Source organism: Bombus vosnesenskii, unplaced genomic scaffold (genome assembly GCF_011952255.1).
Source record: "Bombus vosnesenskii isolate JDL3184/JDL3185 unplaced genomic scaffold, Bvos_JDL3184-5_v1.1 scf7180000013431, whole genome shotgun sequence".
Classification (NCBI taxonomy): Eukaryota; Metazoa; Arthropoda; class Insecta; order Hymenoptera; family Apidae; genus Bombus; species Bombus vosnesenskii.
Window position 1 is genome coordinate 539488 of NW_022883046.1, and position 17582 is coordinate 557069.

The window sequence follows — 17582 nt, forward strand, 5'->3', positions numbered from 1 at the left end:
TATTGGAGAACGCGGAATAATAACGATCCGTTCCTGGTTTTTCTTGCAGACGACGAACGTGGGCGGCAGCAGCGTAGTGGAAAAGCTATCGTTCTACAACCACACGGAATGCGAGTGTCGAGAGAGAACCGAATACGACACGAGCAACGAGAAACCCTCCGAACAGAGAGTCTACAGGCATCATCAGTCGTCCCCGCAACCTCAGAACATGAGAAGGGCACAGCCGAGAAAGCCGTGAGTTCCCTCTTACATCTATGTACATATACCTGCATCGATCGCTATCATACCAGTTCATATGCTTTTCTCCACCCTTCGCTATTTCGATATCGGCTGTTATTGGCTCCACCAACGACTGACTTGTAATTTCCCATTGATTAGGTGCCGGTGTCCTTCGGAATTCACACCGAGGATGACGCCCGAAGGCGTCTGCCAGTGCACCTGCTTCGAAACTGACCAGAACTGCATCAAGATCAAGCGAGGAAAAGGATTCTTTTCTCTTCGCGATAGATTGTGAGTAACGTTTTTCAGCTACTTTTCTCGTAATAACGAGAGTATACGAGTTCATTACGTCGAATTACAGATGCATTCAAAATGAGGAGTGCGCGATGCCAATCTGCGAGTTTGGTGAATACATGGGGCGACGAGGAAAGTGTCCTCGGAAACAAGACAAATTCGATGCGATTGCCAATTATCACACGAACTTTAACCACCGATACAGAAGCTAGAGAAGCAGGAGAGAAAAGAGAGCAAGTGTTAATGAAGAAGAAACCGAGGAGGAAGAAGAAGAACGAACAAGTCAAAAGTGCGTGGAACGCGCGCGACGTACATGAAACGAACGGTGCCATCTTTTCCGAGTACCTTTGCGTAAGACTCGATATATGTATACATATGTAGCCCTCCAAGCAGTTATATATAAATGTACCCTGCTATTTTCGCCGTCAACCTTGTCACTATATTTTGTCCTTTTTTTCTATCGTTACAAATGGAGAAAAGTTCGAATCGGTGATTGCGTACAGTGATTAGACACATAACGAAGCGCTACTATAGTCGACCGTGATTATTCGTATCATATACGATCCGATATTAATCGCCCTTTGATTCTTCTCGAACAGCAAAGTTTGGATATTAGTAAAAATAGAAAAGCTTCTTGTGTAATCGGTTTACAATATAGTTCGTTATACTCGAATCTTGATCCAGACACTGTTCAAAGATCGAGGGGCACGAATATTTTGATTTTGTAAATTTCAAATAACCGATTTGTTCAGCTGTGGCTGAAATTTAGTAGATCTGATGAGAGAGAGAGAGAGAGAGAGAAAGAGAGAGAGAGACGCGATTGCTCCTTATAGCCAATAGCGCTAGCAGCGCCAGTTTTACGATTGGTGACAAAAGACTTGATTGTCATAGGACCACGAGCCTAGTCCGAGATCCTATCCCTATTCTGTACCAGATGATTCTCTTTGAAAGTTCATTAGACTAAGCGATAGACTAACAGACAGTCGATCGGCTATGTAGAGAATATCGATGGTTGTATACCAAAGCGAAGAAACGGTGAACGCGAGAAGTAACTGCGCAGAGACCTAACATGAGTCCGTCAATGTACTCGTTGTTCTTATGTTCCCGCCGAGGACATTTAGAATTCGTGCCATAACGTGACATCCTTGTTCCATTATGTCTATATGTATTTTATAAAAGAGCAAATCGACACGACAGCAACAAGAAACGAATGGTACGAACATACAACGAATATTTTCTCGATGGATCCACCGCAGGATCATCGTTAACCTATACAAACGACGGACCTTCGAAGTATACGAGAAGAAAAGGAGCAAAGTACGATTGACTCGATGTGTTATTCGAGCTGTGAACATTTCGTATCGCACCCCCTAAACGTGTTTTGTACGCTTTTATATGCATTATTATAATATGTACGTACGTAGTAGCCGACTTGATCGTGAAATCGATTTCATAGCCGATCTAGCATTTACGTGGCCATGGAAACATCATGTACAATCGGGTGTAGATTACCATTTCACTTGCACTCAATTTCACTCCTGAAACTTTTATGCGCGTCCATTATGAACTACGATCTGAATACGAATCTGAAATATGACGAAAACGTATTCATACAGATGGCATTCAGTTGCGCTATTGACTATTTAATCTTTTACGCTTGATCTGTGGTCGAATGTACACGATGAATCAAGACCGTCTTTTTCGATCTTTTTGTGTCGAATATTCTATCGTTAATAATCGCGAATATGTACAGAACGTCATTCGACATTCAGCTTACTATTGTACTCGCTACCACTTCTAGGCAATATACATATATAGACGTAGGCAACAAATTAAGCAGTACAGTTGTATAAAGAAATTCATGAGTATCATTTCAATAAAATTTCAATTTAACTTTAAGCAAATTTCGTGGAGTTTCATCTTATCCGGATCGATATTCGATGGCACTATATTCATCTTAATTACTAGGAACACTTTAATAACGTTTCAAATATACACCCGCGTGCGCGGAACAGTCGAATTATATTTTATATAAAAAATGGCGCGACAAGCTTCTAAAGGTTACACTATCGCCATCTAGTAGTCACGTTAGTAAATACAGTTTTTCTCCCGAGATATGGCATTAATATTCTAAACATATACATATGTTGTAAGAAATTGTTATACGTATTATTACTCATTTTACATTACATTTTTTATGTTAATAAATCTTAGACTTATTACAATACCACTATTCCTTTCTACATACATATAGACATATATATATACTTTTCGCTTAAAATAATCGTTGCCAGTCACAGGTGGCGATAAAACGAATTTGTCAGTTGTCAATGAGTTTTCGTACTTTTCGGATCGTGAAATATTAGAAGTATCAACTTTAATAATATATGAATGAAATATGAAATTTCTCATTTATATACGATAAATTTATTTGTAACTATTTTTGTGAATGATGTTTAAGTTTATTTATCATGTGTAATGTAAATGAAACTGCAATGTACGACTATTGTCATGTAAAATAAATGCACAAACAAACGTGCCAAAATTTACTAAATTTTGTTATTTATAATTCGAAATACACAGAAAGTTCTACGAAACTTGCAAATTATGGAGACTGCTCAAACGTTGTACCTTAACCTCTTTGGTGAGGACAAAATTCACGTTTTGAAGGAAGTAAGTACTACAATGATCAACGGAGTAAGAAATTATTTATTTGTTGAAAAATTAATCCGTATAATTTAGTTGTTGCACGCTTGCGTGGATGAAATATGTGGCAGACCAGGTCCAACCTATCATAAGTTCGTAAATAGCATGGATTGGAGTAAAGAAGAATACGAAGAAACATATAAATTAATATCTATGCTCCTGAGAAATCCAGCTTCGTTATATTTAACAGAAGAAAAGGTATGTTTAATATTCTCATAAAACAAATAAAACTCATATTAGTAAATATAATTCCCTTTAGATGCCACAAGAGTACCACGAATTACCTGAGCAAATTCAACAAAATATATTATCATGTTTGAAAGTGAGAAGACAACAATTAACAGATGCGTTGTTGATGGAATACTCTAAAGAAAAGCACGACACAGTAATTGACTTTGACTGGAGATTAAAGGTAAATTAATAAAAAAAAACTGTTCAAGGTATATTGCTATTAATTGCATTATTCTTACAGCTTGTAATGGGGTCTAGCAAATTAGCTTCTTTAAGAGAGCCCCTTCTTCAGTTAGACCTCATTCTTGAAAGTAAGGACTCAAAACGTATTCTAGATTTGGAATTAAGCAAAGATGAATTGGACACGTTTATAAATACCATGGAAAATATAGTGCAATAACTCAAATGTAAACAAATTAATCAATAATAAAAGGATTTGTTATACTCAATGTATAATCGCAGTAAATTTCCAAGATCAAATAAGTACACGTGGTTTTACACTTGTTCCACAGTTTATTATAGGTTATAGATAAATGTAGAATAGTTTAATTACTATTATAACTGCTCATCGAAGATACTGAAGACTGTTGGTCTGTGTCCGAGGCACTATCGACTCAAAAATCTCATTTACAATTTTGTAGTTTCGACGCGCAAAATAAATAAACGAGGAGGCTTGCGTCGATGATGCCTCAGCGTTAACGATTGATAATTCGAGTGCACAGATCAGTCGGGTTCAAGGATTTTTTTTTATTTTTTTCCTTTTTTAAATAAAAAGTTCGCTCTCGTCGCCAAAACTTGCCTCGAAAAAATTTCGTTGTAAAGATCATTACGGACAATATATTTAATGAAAGGTTTACTATACAACTTTTAATTTTACCTCTTTCTCCTTACTCATTATATATCGTTTAAAAATCAATGCCGGTCGCGGGCACAATGAACGCTCGCTCCATTAACACTTACATGTATTCTGAGATTTTGGAGCATTTACATATATGCGCTTTTCGTTTAACTTTACGATCTACGCTACGGTCTTAATAAAAAAAGCTGTCATAGGTAATTATTTACTCCTGAAGATCCGTAGAAACGAATCCGTTTTGAATGGTAATTGTGCATGTTTCGTAATTGTAATTAGGCGATATTTTAGTGATTATTATAAAATTACGAATAGGCTTCCTCGTAAGTATTCTCGTATGGAGAAGTAGCATTCCGAAGGACAAACGCCGAATTTACACAAACGCTTTCTCTATGTCTAGATTATATATCACTTACACTGTCTCGACGTACTGTATGTTTTCCTTATCTCGTGTGTTGAATTATACGTATGTACGCATTGGCGTGTAATGTCCTTACATGTGTGTAATTGTATCGAGTGCTCGCGCGTACCAAAGTCATACGTAGAAGTGTGCAGTTCCTCGTTACAACATAAAACTTCTCGATTGTACAATTATAAAGAAAAACAAGGACCGCGAAAGAAATACGAGCAAAATAATCGACTGTCCTTAAAATCGCGATGCGAGTGTTTCATTACTCGTGCGCTTTGACATATCTTTTAATAACTTTTTTCTTCTCGCTCTGCTTTCGTCCATCCTATCTCTCTTCCTTTTCTGTTCACACTCTGGCGAAGAGACATATCCCAAATTATTCTTTCCTATTTTCCTTGTTTCTTTCCTCGACACTCGATATTCACTCTCTCATTTTCTTCTTTCTAGCTCTCACGCTCTCTCACACATTCGAACACACACGCACACCTTGTTCTGTCAGTCTCTGATCTTCCCTTGTTTTTTCTTTTTTTTTCTTTTTTTTTTTTATTACAGCTTTCTTGTTCTTTATACTCTCTCGATATAGCAATACATATGTAGTTACGAGGGGTCGCGCCTCGATGAGTATTTTTTTTGGAATTCGCGACAAACGAAGTTTTTGTTACCATTATTTATTTTGTTTTAATTCGAATGTTCGTTTTTATCGCTTGTCCGCCGCGCGATGGTCACATAATACGATTTATGTATAGCAACAATGACAGGTTCTAAATTTTTTACACAGCAGGGCCACTTGCTACGATGTTACAAATAAGCACGGCCCACGGTTGAAAATATTTCATTCGTGTCGAAAAAGAACAGTAAGAATTATCTGCTTCGATATACCATCCGCGAACGGCACTACACATTTTCGGAATCATTTTTTTTTTCTTTCTTTTTCTTTTTTTTTTTTATCTGGCTCATCCTCGTAACCCCGTTCTCTTGGATGATACAACCGTTCACGTTTCGTGAACTTTCTCTTTCGCCCTGCCGTCAAATGCCATCTAATAATTATTAATAGGCCTACTATAAAGTCTATATGTTCTCGCGATGTCGCGGTCACATCCATTTTTTTGTTGCTCGTAACGAAAGAACGTTATTTTCTGTTTAGTTGCAGGAATGGTCCAAATATACATATCTATATAATATACTTTTTTGGTTTTAACGAGAGAAAAGAACTTTCTTCTTCCCAAAATACAATTCGGTTAGTGGTGTTTATTCGTTTATGTTGTTTTGGTAATGTGCTTCCGCGATAATTTCCTGTAAACAGCAAATAAATTACACGTTCGATAAGAATGTGCATACAAGCATTTGTCGACAAAAAGAACTTGTATATTCTACTTACGTTCGTATTACACTCGATGGTTGCTGCCGCAACAGCCTTATCGCTTATGTCCATCTCTTCGATAGCCTTTAACAAAAAAAAAAAGAAAAAAGAAAATGAGATAACTATTAATAGTTGTATCGTCGAACTACATCGATATCTTACAAGTAAAGAATTAAACTATATTAAGATGCTAATCAGATGGCCCCTCGCACTTTATTCTTCTTTGGACATTAAACTGCGTTAATGGTCTCAGAATCGTTCGCGCTAACCCGCGCGAACGATCTGTTGGCGATCATCATATATTGCGTATTTACAACGTTTACTAAAGATAGGAGCGTATAGAGTACAAAATCGGGTTGACACGATATTACCTTAGCTACCGATGCGACATCCTCGGTAATGGCTGGGGCAGATGGTGGAGAGGCGGGTACCTCGCTTGGGACGGCTGGTGTAACCTTGATAGCGTCGGCTGAACTTTCTGTCGTACTGTCATGAGCCACGTTATTTTCTACTGGGGCCTCGGGTTCGGGAGTGCTCTGTAATGTATATATCTCCTTGTTAAAGGATTCGATCGGAAAAGTTGGACGTCCGCAACAAGTCCAAATCCCAACATGCTACGAGGATAAAAGACGTAAAGATCGATTCTGTCGAGCCACTTGAGAAACGAACGATAAGGATTATTTTCCCATAGACAAGTAAATAGATACTCGACATGACTACCATAAGGACGACCACCATGTGGCGGGACAGAATCGCTCCTCATGCTTTTCGAACAGCGCAAAGAATTGGAAACCCTGCTGATAAACCCTCGAATAAGAAAACTCTGCATGCGCAATACAAGATGCTAACGACAAAACAGATGCAATTACGGAAAGAGCATATGATAGTATCGATGTCTAATAAATAAGTTCTATGCCATAATTAAGTTCTAAAAACCTCAGCTATTTACGTGTATACAATTAGTTTAATGTTTACGTCTATCAATGAGATTCACGCTAGAAATTCGTCTAAGTCGAGCGGCTATGTTATATTAGTGACAGCGTTCCGACGAAAAAGAAATTTTCTACGGAAACTGGACTCGACTAGTGCAGCGAATGTTTCTTGCTCGTTTATCTATGTGTCGAGCTACAAATGCTCTACTTTAGCGCCTCGATTCGAATAACAAGTCGTGTTAATATTGTCAAGAAAACCAAGAGGCAAACAACACAGGTGATGGCAGTAACGGTTGTTCTGGTAATGGTTGGTGGTGGAAGCGTCATAGGAGTTGTCAGCAACAGAGTAGACGTGTTGTTAATCACGTTCGACAGAACGAAGGATGCATTCGACGAGACCCTTTCTTTAAAAAAAAAAAAACGCTGGATCGTGTGTTAAGGACCAGAGACAGAAGAAAAAAGAGAGTGAGAGAGAGAAAGAGAGAAAAAGAAAGAAAAAAGAGAAAGAAAAAGAGAGAAAGGACATATACCATGAGGGAAGAATGTGTTTTGCGACACAATCGATTCTGTTTAGATTTTCTATTCCATATCGTGCATGGAGATACGCCGAGACAAGGATTCTGTCGATCGTTTAGATGAAATTCGTGCAAAAACCCACAGACGTCGATGTGCCAGTCTCGGTCTCATTCGATTACCCTTCGTCGAGAGAACGTCGTAAAGCGAAGGTGAGAAATTGAGATACCGAGGATGATGGTCGATTATCTGGGATTCGATGTGTGGAGGTTTGAACGAAGGTACAAAACGCGATATGTGTCGGGCGACAGAGCACTGGACAGAGCATCGGGAACATGGGGAAAACGGGAGAAAGTCGATATTTTCAGACTATATTCACAGAGACGATTGGTTTGTGCGGACCGTACGACGAGATACTTGGAACGAGGCGCCACCAAAGGTATTTGGCTGCCTGAATTCATGCCAGGAGGTTGTGTTACATGTTAGTCACCTGATGGATCTCCTGGATAGTAGTCGACGACGTGGCGTTGTTTGACAACTGACACGAAACCGAGCTCTCTTCCTGCTTCTCAGTCTCCGCCAGAGACTCTGCTAACCTCTCCTTTAATTCAATGTCGGACTCATTGTACGAATTGAGGCTTATCGACACCGATTCCATCTTGAACTCTCGATTGCTCTGGTCGTCGTACAACAGTGTTTGTGAGGAGTCTTTTGTGGATGTTGTTAGGCCAGACGTGATACTGACATTGGACAAAGGACTGGGGCTTCTAGGCGGTATCGGTAGTGTCTCTGTCGGGTTTCTTAAACTGGACGCGTTCTCGTCGGGAATTGGAAGCTCGCTATTCGTTTCGGGCACATTGAGCGGACAAGAGAGCTCTTCCGGCGGTAAGGGATATTTGAAGGAATCTAACTGTTGGGTCGTATCCTCAAGGGCTGTGGGAAAATTGTCCGTGAGACCAGGAACGTCTTCCAGCCTGGACGAAGAGAGATTCGCTTGAGTTTCGTTCGCGAGATACGTGGTTTTCTCGCTAACAGGACAGGGCGGCAGACCGTCTGACGTTTTCAACGACGCGTCATCTGCCTGGGGAACGGGAATATCCGCGCTAGAACATTCGTTCGCCTGTTCCGGCAGTGAAAGAGGAGATCCGTCCACTTCTTGTGCGTGTTCTACGTCTAAAATCTGAGACTCTGTGTGAACAACGGGGGAAGGCACTGTGTTCGAATTGTCCGCCACGTTTACGGTTTCTAAATCAAATTTTTCCTGGGGACTAGGCACGGGTGATTCTGACAAAGGTGGAGGCGGCATAGGCATCGATTCCTCCTCGTTCCTAATCATCTCGGGTGTGTCTATCACTTTGTCGATAACGTTCTCGATCGTGGAATCGGTAATAGGCGTAACAGGATCGATCACCGCTTCGTTAGAAACAAATGGATCTTTCGATTCTTCCGGTACTTCGGAAATGAGAATTTCTTCCGTAGGTACGGCAACGTCGGGTTCCGTTTCCGTTTCCAATTTGTCGTCCGCTTCCGGAATGACTTGGACCGACTCGATATCTACCTTCGAATTATTCGCTACTTCTTCGACGGGCGTTTCCGTCACATCCTCGTCCTCCGGAATGACAACCGCTGGCTTTGCCTCTACTAAGATTTCTTCGGAAATCGGAACGGGACCTTCTTCGGATTCCACGATCGCATCAACGGTCAAAACTGGTGGATCGATAACGGCGGCTTCTTCCACTCGCTCGATATCTTCTTGAACAACTTCGTTCGGCTCGATAATCTCTTCGACTGGTTCTTCGACACGTTCCTTTATATTAACCGATTCCGGTACCTTTTCTTTCTCGCGTGCAACGAACTCCTCCTTCACTACGTTCTCTAGAACTACTTGCGACGCTTCGTTTTCGATCAACTCGCCGCCGTCGAGATTGCTAACTCTATCCGATAACTGCGAAGGTTGTTCGACCTGTATCTTTTGCGAAGGATTCGCGACATTTTCATCGACTTTGAGCTCGCAAGACTTTTCAACGTCGCTCCCCTCGGTAAGGGGAGTTGTCTCCCTTACACATTTTTGGTTGACATCGCTCTCAGATGATGGTTGTTTCAGTTCGTTAACTGGAACGCTATGAAGACTTTTTGCATCATTCTCGAGAGACGGGAGAGCGTCGACCTCGGTAGTCTTATTGGCGTCACCGGCGCTAAGCGACTCTAAATTCTTGGTAACATCGTCCGGAGGATTAGGCGCGTCTGTATCTATCAGCGGCAGAGCTTCTACGCTCTCAGGGATAAGAGTCGATTTTGTTGGGGGTTCGTCGACAGAAGAAATGGGCGGTCGCATCTGGGGAGTCGCATCGAGAGATTCCGCGGCTGGTGTTGACGGGTCGTTACGTTCTGGGCAGAGGGAAGATAAGGCTGGTGGTGTAATTATATCCTTGTCAGCAGCCTCGGCAGGCAGCTTAAGGGCCTCCGCTAGCGCGGTCGCGGTCGCCGCGGCCTGCTGAGCCTGCTGCAAAGGCGACGTATCTATGGGGGTTGGTGGTGGACTGGACGGAGGCAAGGAAGGAATATCCTCACTGGTTTTCCTCTCAATGATAGACGGCGTAGCGACTGTCTGGACTCGGAATACGGAGACTTCTACCGGGTCCGCTATGAACTGACCACCGGCTGGACTGACCTCGACTACTTTTTTCTCGGCCTCCACTTTTTCGACCTCCTCTTTCTTTTCCTCGACAGGGACAAGAGTTGGGGCAGAGGGAGTGGGTTCCTCTGTCTTTTCCTCGGTAGGGCTACTAGCGGCCGATGCTGGGCTTTCTTCCTTCGCCTCGGTCGACGGTGCTGGTGCCGCTGCTACAGGGGCGGCTTCGTTCTCCGCTGTTGGACTACTTACTGCTGATTTTTCTTCAACCGGACTACCTGCCGTGGCTGATCCACTTTCCGCTTCTTCACCGCCCTGCAACATTTTCGTAGAAATCGTTTATATAAAAAAAAAGAAAACGATACATCGAGTGAAAAGTGAACAATTTCAAGCGCGTTGATCAACGCAATCTTCACGGCGGGCTATACGATATTGTGTTGGAAAAAGAATGCCGGTTCATCGAAGCGCGATATTATTTTTTTTCTTTCTTTTTTTTATTCGTCGTGGAGGGTGACCAACTTAACAGTTGTCGCCCGTGCTCTCGAGGCTGGGGTATGCTCTCTAAGCAATTCGAATAGAAAGAAGGGTGAACAACCTAGCGACTCGTAGACAAGAGAAGTTCACAGAAGGGTGGATGTTCCCATAAGGGACGCGCACAGGGGTACAAAAATGAGCGAACCATAGGGTGCCGAGGTACGAACGTCATCCTTTCAGGGGTAGCCAATCGTGTCACTGTGTCAGCGAGCGCTCGTTACGAGCGAGACGTAATTGATTCTGATTTTATTAATAACGTGCTCCACTGTTGCTTCTAAAACGCGTATCTGGCATCCGAGTCGAGTTGTCGCTCGTAGAACGTGTCCTCCGAATTCCAAAGAAAGAAGACACTGTTACTCGAGGCCAATAGGTGTTATTCGTTCCTCGATATTCGTTCAACTAAGAGGTACGTAGACCTCGATTCCAGCCATCCTCGCGGCTTGACGCAAATAGAAAAAATATGAGTAGAACGAAATCAATTCTTGAAACCGAAGAGAGAAACAGAAACCGGACGTGCGGAACGCAACGCGTGCTTTATCGTCTGCAGACCTCGTATCGATCGGCTGGTTAAGTGAAACCCCTTCTCGCCGTTCCTCCCATGCTTTTTCGTAAAGGGTAAGCCTCTCGCTTAAAGAATTACAGCCCCTGAAGGGTTCTACACGAGGGCTTTCTAAAGCGGAGTGTTTTTTCTCAGACGGTTCCGATTCCCGTGTTTCGCCAGCACTGTGTACACAATTTTTTCAAGTAAAGAAATTTTCCACGTGAAACGATGCTCTCTACATTCTTCCGTACTATCTCGGAATATTTCGCCTCTAGCTAAAGACGAAGAAACGGACGTTTACCTGTCAGAGTCTCTCGACCTCGCGGTGAACGACTGACGAGTCGAAAAGTCAAAGCACTCGCAAATTCGCGTTACAAATTTGGCTAAACTTCAGGGGAAACTAAGTAACAAAAGGACAAGCAGAAGTTTGGCCGTTGGCCAAGATCTTTCTTCAGGCCATTGTCCGTCCTGTAGGTCAACGGTAGAAAGGGACACCGCGGTAATAAACTTCCGATTACATTCGGTTTCTTCTCGCGGCGAAATCGATCGGGCAAACGGTACCAAAACTCGCGTGCCTCTGCCGATGCATCATTGGCTGTCGACCAACTTTGATCGCGAGTAGGTTATAAACAGTCGCAATAACTCTATAACGAAAGACGAGCGTTAGAGCAAGCAATCAAAGTCCGCGAACGCAGACGGAGGTAAAGGAAAATCTACGCACAATGTTCTCGTTACCTACTCTAAAAATATATTTACGCGAAGGTTGCAGATTTCGACACTTTGTTTGAATCCTCTCCAAGAGTACCCAATGAAATCTCAACTAAGAAAACCCAACGAGTTCTCCAGAAAATGACGCAACCGGTATATCTCGATCGCGGGGCAAATATCGACTAAAATATCGCAATTTGTAAACCTAATATCATACAAAATTAATATTCGTCGTAATCGAGTTACGATAAAAATTAGAATAAGCTTCGACTACAAGTTTCTACTAAGAAGCCTCGCTCTTCTACTACACTTCGAGTCGTAAACGTATGTACGCCAGACATTGTGCTCGTTGATCCGTGCGAATTATCCTACCTCGATATCAGCTGTATAACAGCTGGTACGCGGGTCACATTAGAACCTATACTAGAATCAATTTCCTGTTCCGCAAAAAATATTACCTAGGGTGACGCGTGGCACGGACACGTGCTACCCTCGTGCAACAACTGTCGGTTGGTCCACGTTACGGAGATCTGGCGAGCGCATAAATTTATGGGACGATAGCGATCAGATATGCAGCTTTTCATTCCTGAACGATATGAACCCGGCGCACATGGATGTAAACGCGATATCGCACGGCTATAGCGTGTATCTGTTTACGCTGTAACGACTAATTACTTCCTTCCCATTCGACGAATGTACGCTTTTCCTTTCCACGAGCAGTTTGACTCCTTTTTGCGTGCGAAAAGAAAAAATTAATGAAAATGTAACGGAGGAACGTGTCGTTAACGCGGCGGAAACGGTCTGTTATGAACACGAGCAGCAAGACTCAGACATTAAAGGATGAACAACGCGTTCCTAAAAAGATTGGTGATGCATCGTTTTCTCGCGAAACACTCTACCGTTTCTCTATCGCTGATTACTCATTGTCCCGAGCTAAATGCGTATATCGTGTAACGTTCTCTCTCGTCCGCTCGTAGTAGGCAAACGCGTTTCATTCCTCCGTCTTTTTCCTCTTCTTTCTTTTCTTTTATTTTTTTTTCTTCCTTTTTTCTTTTTTTTTTTTTTTTTTTTTGCTATTTACCGACCTTCCCTAGAATTGAATTACGACAGCAGTATTTATCCGGTTCACCGGAGCGTATCCGACAGTAATATCGGTCTTGGCATGTAAACGGAGCCCGAGAGAAAAGATGCGTTTAATATCCGCATCGAGGCAAATCAACAAGGCTACACACGAAGACCTAATTATTAAGATAAGAAAGAGCTAAATATTAAGACAAGGCCTTACTAATTTGCGTACTTACGCTAGGTCACGACCAGAATTTCTGATTTTTAAGTATTCGAGCGAAACGTAAACATCGAGCGGGAGATACGATTTACGCTAAGAGAAACCTACGATGCGGACGATCGTTGATAACAGAAATATCGATCTTGCACGAAAGTCACGAAAAGCCTAAAGCAGCGTGTAAACGGCCTTCTAGCAAACACGTCTTGCGTGTGTCACGCTTCCAAATGGCGCGGCTTTCTGGTCTATTCCCGTCCGGCGTCCATGGAACGAAACGGGCCGGGCGATCGAATTTTCATGAACGCAACTTTCCGGCTCGGTCGAAAGTTCGATAAAGTTGACTAGCTATTAACGAATGATGAATCGCGAAAACGATTCAGGGACCGGCTTTGATCAGCGATCGGTCGTAAATTGAATTTGTGTCACACCGGCAACGCGATTAAATTTCGCGTCGAACACAGACTAATTCGACCAATATTAATTTTCATCTATTCGCCCAACGGTTCTGCGTGGATTAACCCAGCGCGTATCACGTTCATTTCGCTCGAGCACGGCTATAATTCGATACGCGAAACCTTAAAACGCGTTCACCCACGTGGAATGCGAGAGGTAAACGAAAGTCTCGCCGAGTATGATCTTTTCACGCTATTTTCGTTCGAGGCGTTGGTCGACGTTGGGCGTTCTTCTTGAGCTTCGTGAGCCGAGAAAACATTTTGCAAGCTTTCACCGCGTTCGACTCGAGCCTCTCTCGCGGATGACTATTTTTGCATAGCGCGCACCGACAGCCCGGCGCGACGTCGCCGCCACACCGTTTATCGGTGTCGATTTACCTTTCTTTCCGCTGCATGTTCCAACGCATTGAACAATGGACTATTACGTAAAAAGAGTATCGACCAACGAGAGCCTACCGCGGCGCGACGCGACGCGGCAGACATAAATAAAATATTAAGTATTCAGGTGAAACGAGTCCTCCGCCACTCGTTCCTCTCTTCGGCCGATAACCCGGCGAACAATGCGAAATTAACCACGGACTTCGAACGGATACGACAACCATTAATCCCTGCGAACGAAGCCATCTGGGAACGGTTAATCTGCACCGGAAACGCACTCGTTCTGTTTCGGTATCGCGCAACCGGAAGTAGCCCGAGATCGAAGGAAATGTTCGATGGGCTAGTTCCTGCTGGCTATTGCCATTTCTTTCTCTTTATACGACAAAATCAAAACTCGACGAGGGTTGAATAGATACGCGAAGAAACGCAAACGCTTTCCGTGTCGTACCGCGGAAGGTTCGGCCTCCTCGACTTCCGTTGGGACCGCAGCGACGCCCAAAAGTGGAACGTAAGACAAAACTCTTCTGGCTCCTCGAGCGAAAGCACCTGCCACCCGATATACACCACTGCCCACACTTCGCCCCGCCTTCGTGATAGACTCCATCCTTGCAAAATTTCCAGCACTTTCCGGGAAACCAGTCCTTGAAAAAGTATTGCGTAGGTAGTAACGAATCCACGATCGAAATTCTCGCGAACGACCAAGACGCGTGTCGAAACTTCGATAGAAATTGCGTTAAGTTTAATTTTTTTTTAATTAAACGCGATAAATATTCAACTATTTCGGTCTGTATATATAGAAAGCTACCTAAAACGCTTTAATTTCGACGCAACTTTACACTCGTCTATTAGTAGATATGAATTGCCAGAGGCGCAACTGATACTCCAGAAAAAAATGCGTGCACTCGATGCAAGCAACATGGCAGACAATGCCGACTACGTCTCAATCTGTGAGGGCGTGAAGTGACTCACTGTTGGTCATGCTTTTTCGCACAGCTTACAACAATTTGCGATATTCTACCTCTGCTACTTGAAAAATTAGTCGAACGCGATCTTGGTCATCCGGAAAATTCGTGAAGCAACGTCGAAGATACCTCTGCGTGACACACGCACGCGCGCGCACGATCAGCGACGAACGATCAGAGAGAAAGATCCGTACCAACTGTTCGCCGTTGGCGAACTACTCGGGCCAGCCTGCGAGTTCCCGCTGGTTTATATAGAGTCCAACAGAGGATCGTCCCACGTCTCGGAGAGAGAAGAGAGGAGCGTTACTGATACACACGTGGACACCCGGGGAGAGAAGAGGGACATATCTAGCCGGGCTAAGGAAAAGCATAGGAAGAGCACAAGTAACCGGCGTCTAATTTACTAAATCCAAACGAGCAAAACGAATTCCTACCAAAAGTGTTCGCCACGGGCGAAATAAAGCCTATTTTTTTTTTAAATCGACCGCCCTTCGGCGATGAGACTCGCGTGTCACGGTAGTTCGCGATCTGGAACGTGGTGATTTGAAAAGGCAGAGCGGCGAAGAAAACCGACTTTACGCCAGTTGAGAGATAATCACGAAAATTCCTGCAAAGAGGACAAGAGGAAAGTTGACCCACGTTTTATAAGAGTGTACGTATAAGCCCTCTTGACAGAGAGAAAGAAGGAGTGGGAGCGGAAGAGTTACAATGAAGCAGGAGAGGGAGTGGAAACCCGTCATGCACCACCTACGCGAGGACGGCGAAACCAGGAAGAGAAAGAGATGCACGAACTGTATACACCAGAAACGAAGAAAGCTGACGAGAGGAAGAGGAAGAGAAGGAAAAAGAGTGAAAGAGGAAAAAATGCGCGGATTATGGACAGGGAGACTGTGACGCTCTGTACCTTCGGCGAGTCTCTTCTGTAGCGTTTTACCTAGGCGAAAGAAGCAAAGAAAAGGCAAGGGAATAAAGAGACGGTGGCACGCTGCATGTGCGAGCAAAGAAAGAAAACGCAGGCGAGTAACGAAGAGGCAAAAGATTCCAGTTTGATTCGTTAGATGAGAACGCGTGACGAGAAATCAGCACGAGTCTGAGAAGAAACAAAAATTCACGCCGCAAAACCACCGCGCATTTCTATTCTTAGATGATCGAAAGAGAAAGGAGCCGAGAGAGGAGCGGAACAGGAGCGAGAGAAGGGAAAAGGGAAGCAAACGGAGACGAGAAAGGCCGGTGTTAACAAGACAGAAGGGATACCACGACACCGTACGGTGAGTACGAGGGGTTATTCAGCGTGAATAGCGGCGAGAATTTTTGAGTCGGTTCCAAATTTCTAATGCTGCATGTATGACCTTTAGGCCGCGTTCGTCATGGTGTGAGTCAATTGGATTTTCGAGCTCGAATTAGCCCCGGCGCTATTCATCCGATTACGCTCATCGCTTCAACGCATTTTTCTTTAAAACGCGATATTTTTTACGCGATTGTATACTGCGAATCCTATCAATTGGATCTAGATCGCGATGCAATAACAGATTCGATAAGATTAAGGTAGCGATAACTTTTAATTTCAACGCGTACATAATCTCCGATAGCGATTTTCGAAGTCTTCGCGTATTATATCGAGCAGAGAAAGCCGGAATCGTTTTCGATAAGGGAAGGTTCTAAAGCTGATCGTTGGTGGCAGCATCGGCCGTGAAGCCAGCGTAGAATTATTCTTGTAGCGGGCAAGAAAGGAGGTAGGTTACCAACCGAGAGTTCTCGACGAGAAGCTTCGACCGAACACAGATGGAGACGTTCTTTCGCCAAGGGTGGAAACTGAGTTCTCCTTTACGACCAACGTATTAATTGACGTTAGCATTGAAAAATATCGGTGCTGACTATACCGACTCTTCCGAGATCTCTTTTTTCGAAACGGCCAAAGAACGCTTACTTTTATGCATTTTTAACGTTACAACTCCGACAAAATAACGAAACGTGACGGTCTTCGGGCAGCGGAAAGCTGTTTCGCTTTGATATTGTAACGAATCGTCCACGATCATTTTTGTCAAGGGTAGGACACAACGAGGCGATAAATTTCGTTTAAGGGAAATGCAACGACACTAGGCGACAAATATGTCGATTCCATGAACGGTATCAGCCTATAAATCACTGTTATCGGCGTTTGAAATCGACATTTTCCGTATTTCTCTTACATTCTCGTTACTACGCTCCAACTCTGTTCATCATCGCACGCCGGCCGATGGTGTTAAAATTTCGCGATTTATAAATCAAAGTTTACCACTATTGGAAAAGACCAGGAAACAACGAGAAGCGTCTCACGAGAGCTATTGGCATTCAACCGACGAGTGGCGCTGCTCGAGAAGGCGCGAAAAATATTCGTTGCTCGTAAAGAGAATCGCATGCATGTACCAAGAGCCGTAAGGAGCGGCAAACAAGTGTGGCACGGCGAGTTTTCGCGAATCCCGTCAAAACAACGGTATCGTTTTAAAAGCGTTGGTTCGCTTCGGTTCCTGGAGGGAAGCCCCGTTGTTTCGTGCAACAGGAACAGAACGACGTCAACGCGATCGAGACAGCGACGG

General features: G+C 43.4%; 3 protein-coding genes across 12 annotated transcripts in view; 2 read left to right on the top strand and 1 right to left on the bottom strand.

Moving 5' to 3' along the window:
• Positions 1-2413, top strand: part of LOC117238028 — a 59869-nt gene extending 57456 nt beyond the window's left edge. Inside the window, exons 4-6 of the mRNA XM_033502561.1 lie at positions 50-234; positions 379-510; positions 581-2413. Of these exons, the coding sequence (XP_033358452.1) occupies positions 50-234; positions 379-510; positions 581-725 (462 nt within the window). The 3' untranslated portion in view covers positions 726-2413. The remainder of the gene's footprint in view (positions 1-49; positions 235-378; positions 511-580) is intronic.
• Positions 2414-2793: 380 nt separating this feature from the next.
• Positions 2794-3899, top strand: LOC117238040 (COMM domain-containing protein 8-like). The gene is made up of 4 exons (XM_033502585.1): positions 2794-3186; positions 3256-3417; positions 3479-3631; positions 3692-3899. Exons 1-4 carry the CDS (start codon positions 3121-3123, stop codon positions 3848-3850), a joined length of 540 nt encoding a protein of 179 aa, XP_033358476.1. The 5' UTR covers positions 2794-3120; the 3' UTR covers positions 3851-3899.
• A 291-nt stretch (positions 3900-4190) lies between these two features.
• The window catches only part of LOC117238021 (A-kinase anchor protein 200-like), a 61624-nt gene continuing 48232 nt past the window's right edge, over positions 4191-17582 (bottom strand). For 8 of the 10 annotated variants that reach the window (XM_033502542.1, XM_033502540.1, XM_033502541.1 and 5 more), the window contains 4 exons: positions 8008-10464; positions 6444-6608; positions 6091-6156; positions 4191-6005 (listed from right to left, as the gene is read on the bottom strand). In XM_033502542.1, the coding sequence (XP_033358433.1) occupies positions 5961-6005; positions 6091-6156; positions 6444-6608; positions 8008-10464 (2733 nt within the window). In that variant the 3' untranslated portion in view covers positions 4191-5960. Of the gene's footprint in view, positions 6006-6090; positions 6157-6443; positions 6609-8007; positions 10465-14492; positions 14686-15135; positions 15288-17582 lie in introns of those variants that run through there. The other 2 variants (XM_033502548.1, XM_033502546.1) reach the window with 2 other exon arrangements.

What these genes read in the sequence shown, in the direction of transcription:
- LOC117238040 (XM_033502585.1), top strand. Translation starts at nt 3,121, where the DNA reads ATGGAGACTGCTCAAACGTTGTACCTTAACCTCTTTGGTGAGGACAAA. An exon ending in AAATTCACGTTTTGAAGGAA is followed by an intron (nt 3,187 to 3,255) that starts GTAAGTACTACA and finishes CGTATAATTTAG; the next exon opens with TTGTTGCACGCTTGCGTGGA. An exon ending in ACTTTGACTGGAGATTAAAG is followed by an intron (nt 3,632 to 3,691) that starts GTAAATTAATAA and finishes TTATTCTTACAG; the next exon opens with CTTGTAATGGGGTCTAGCAA.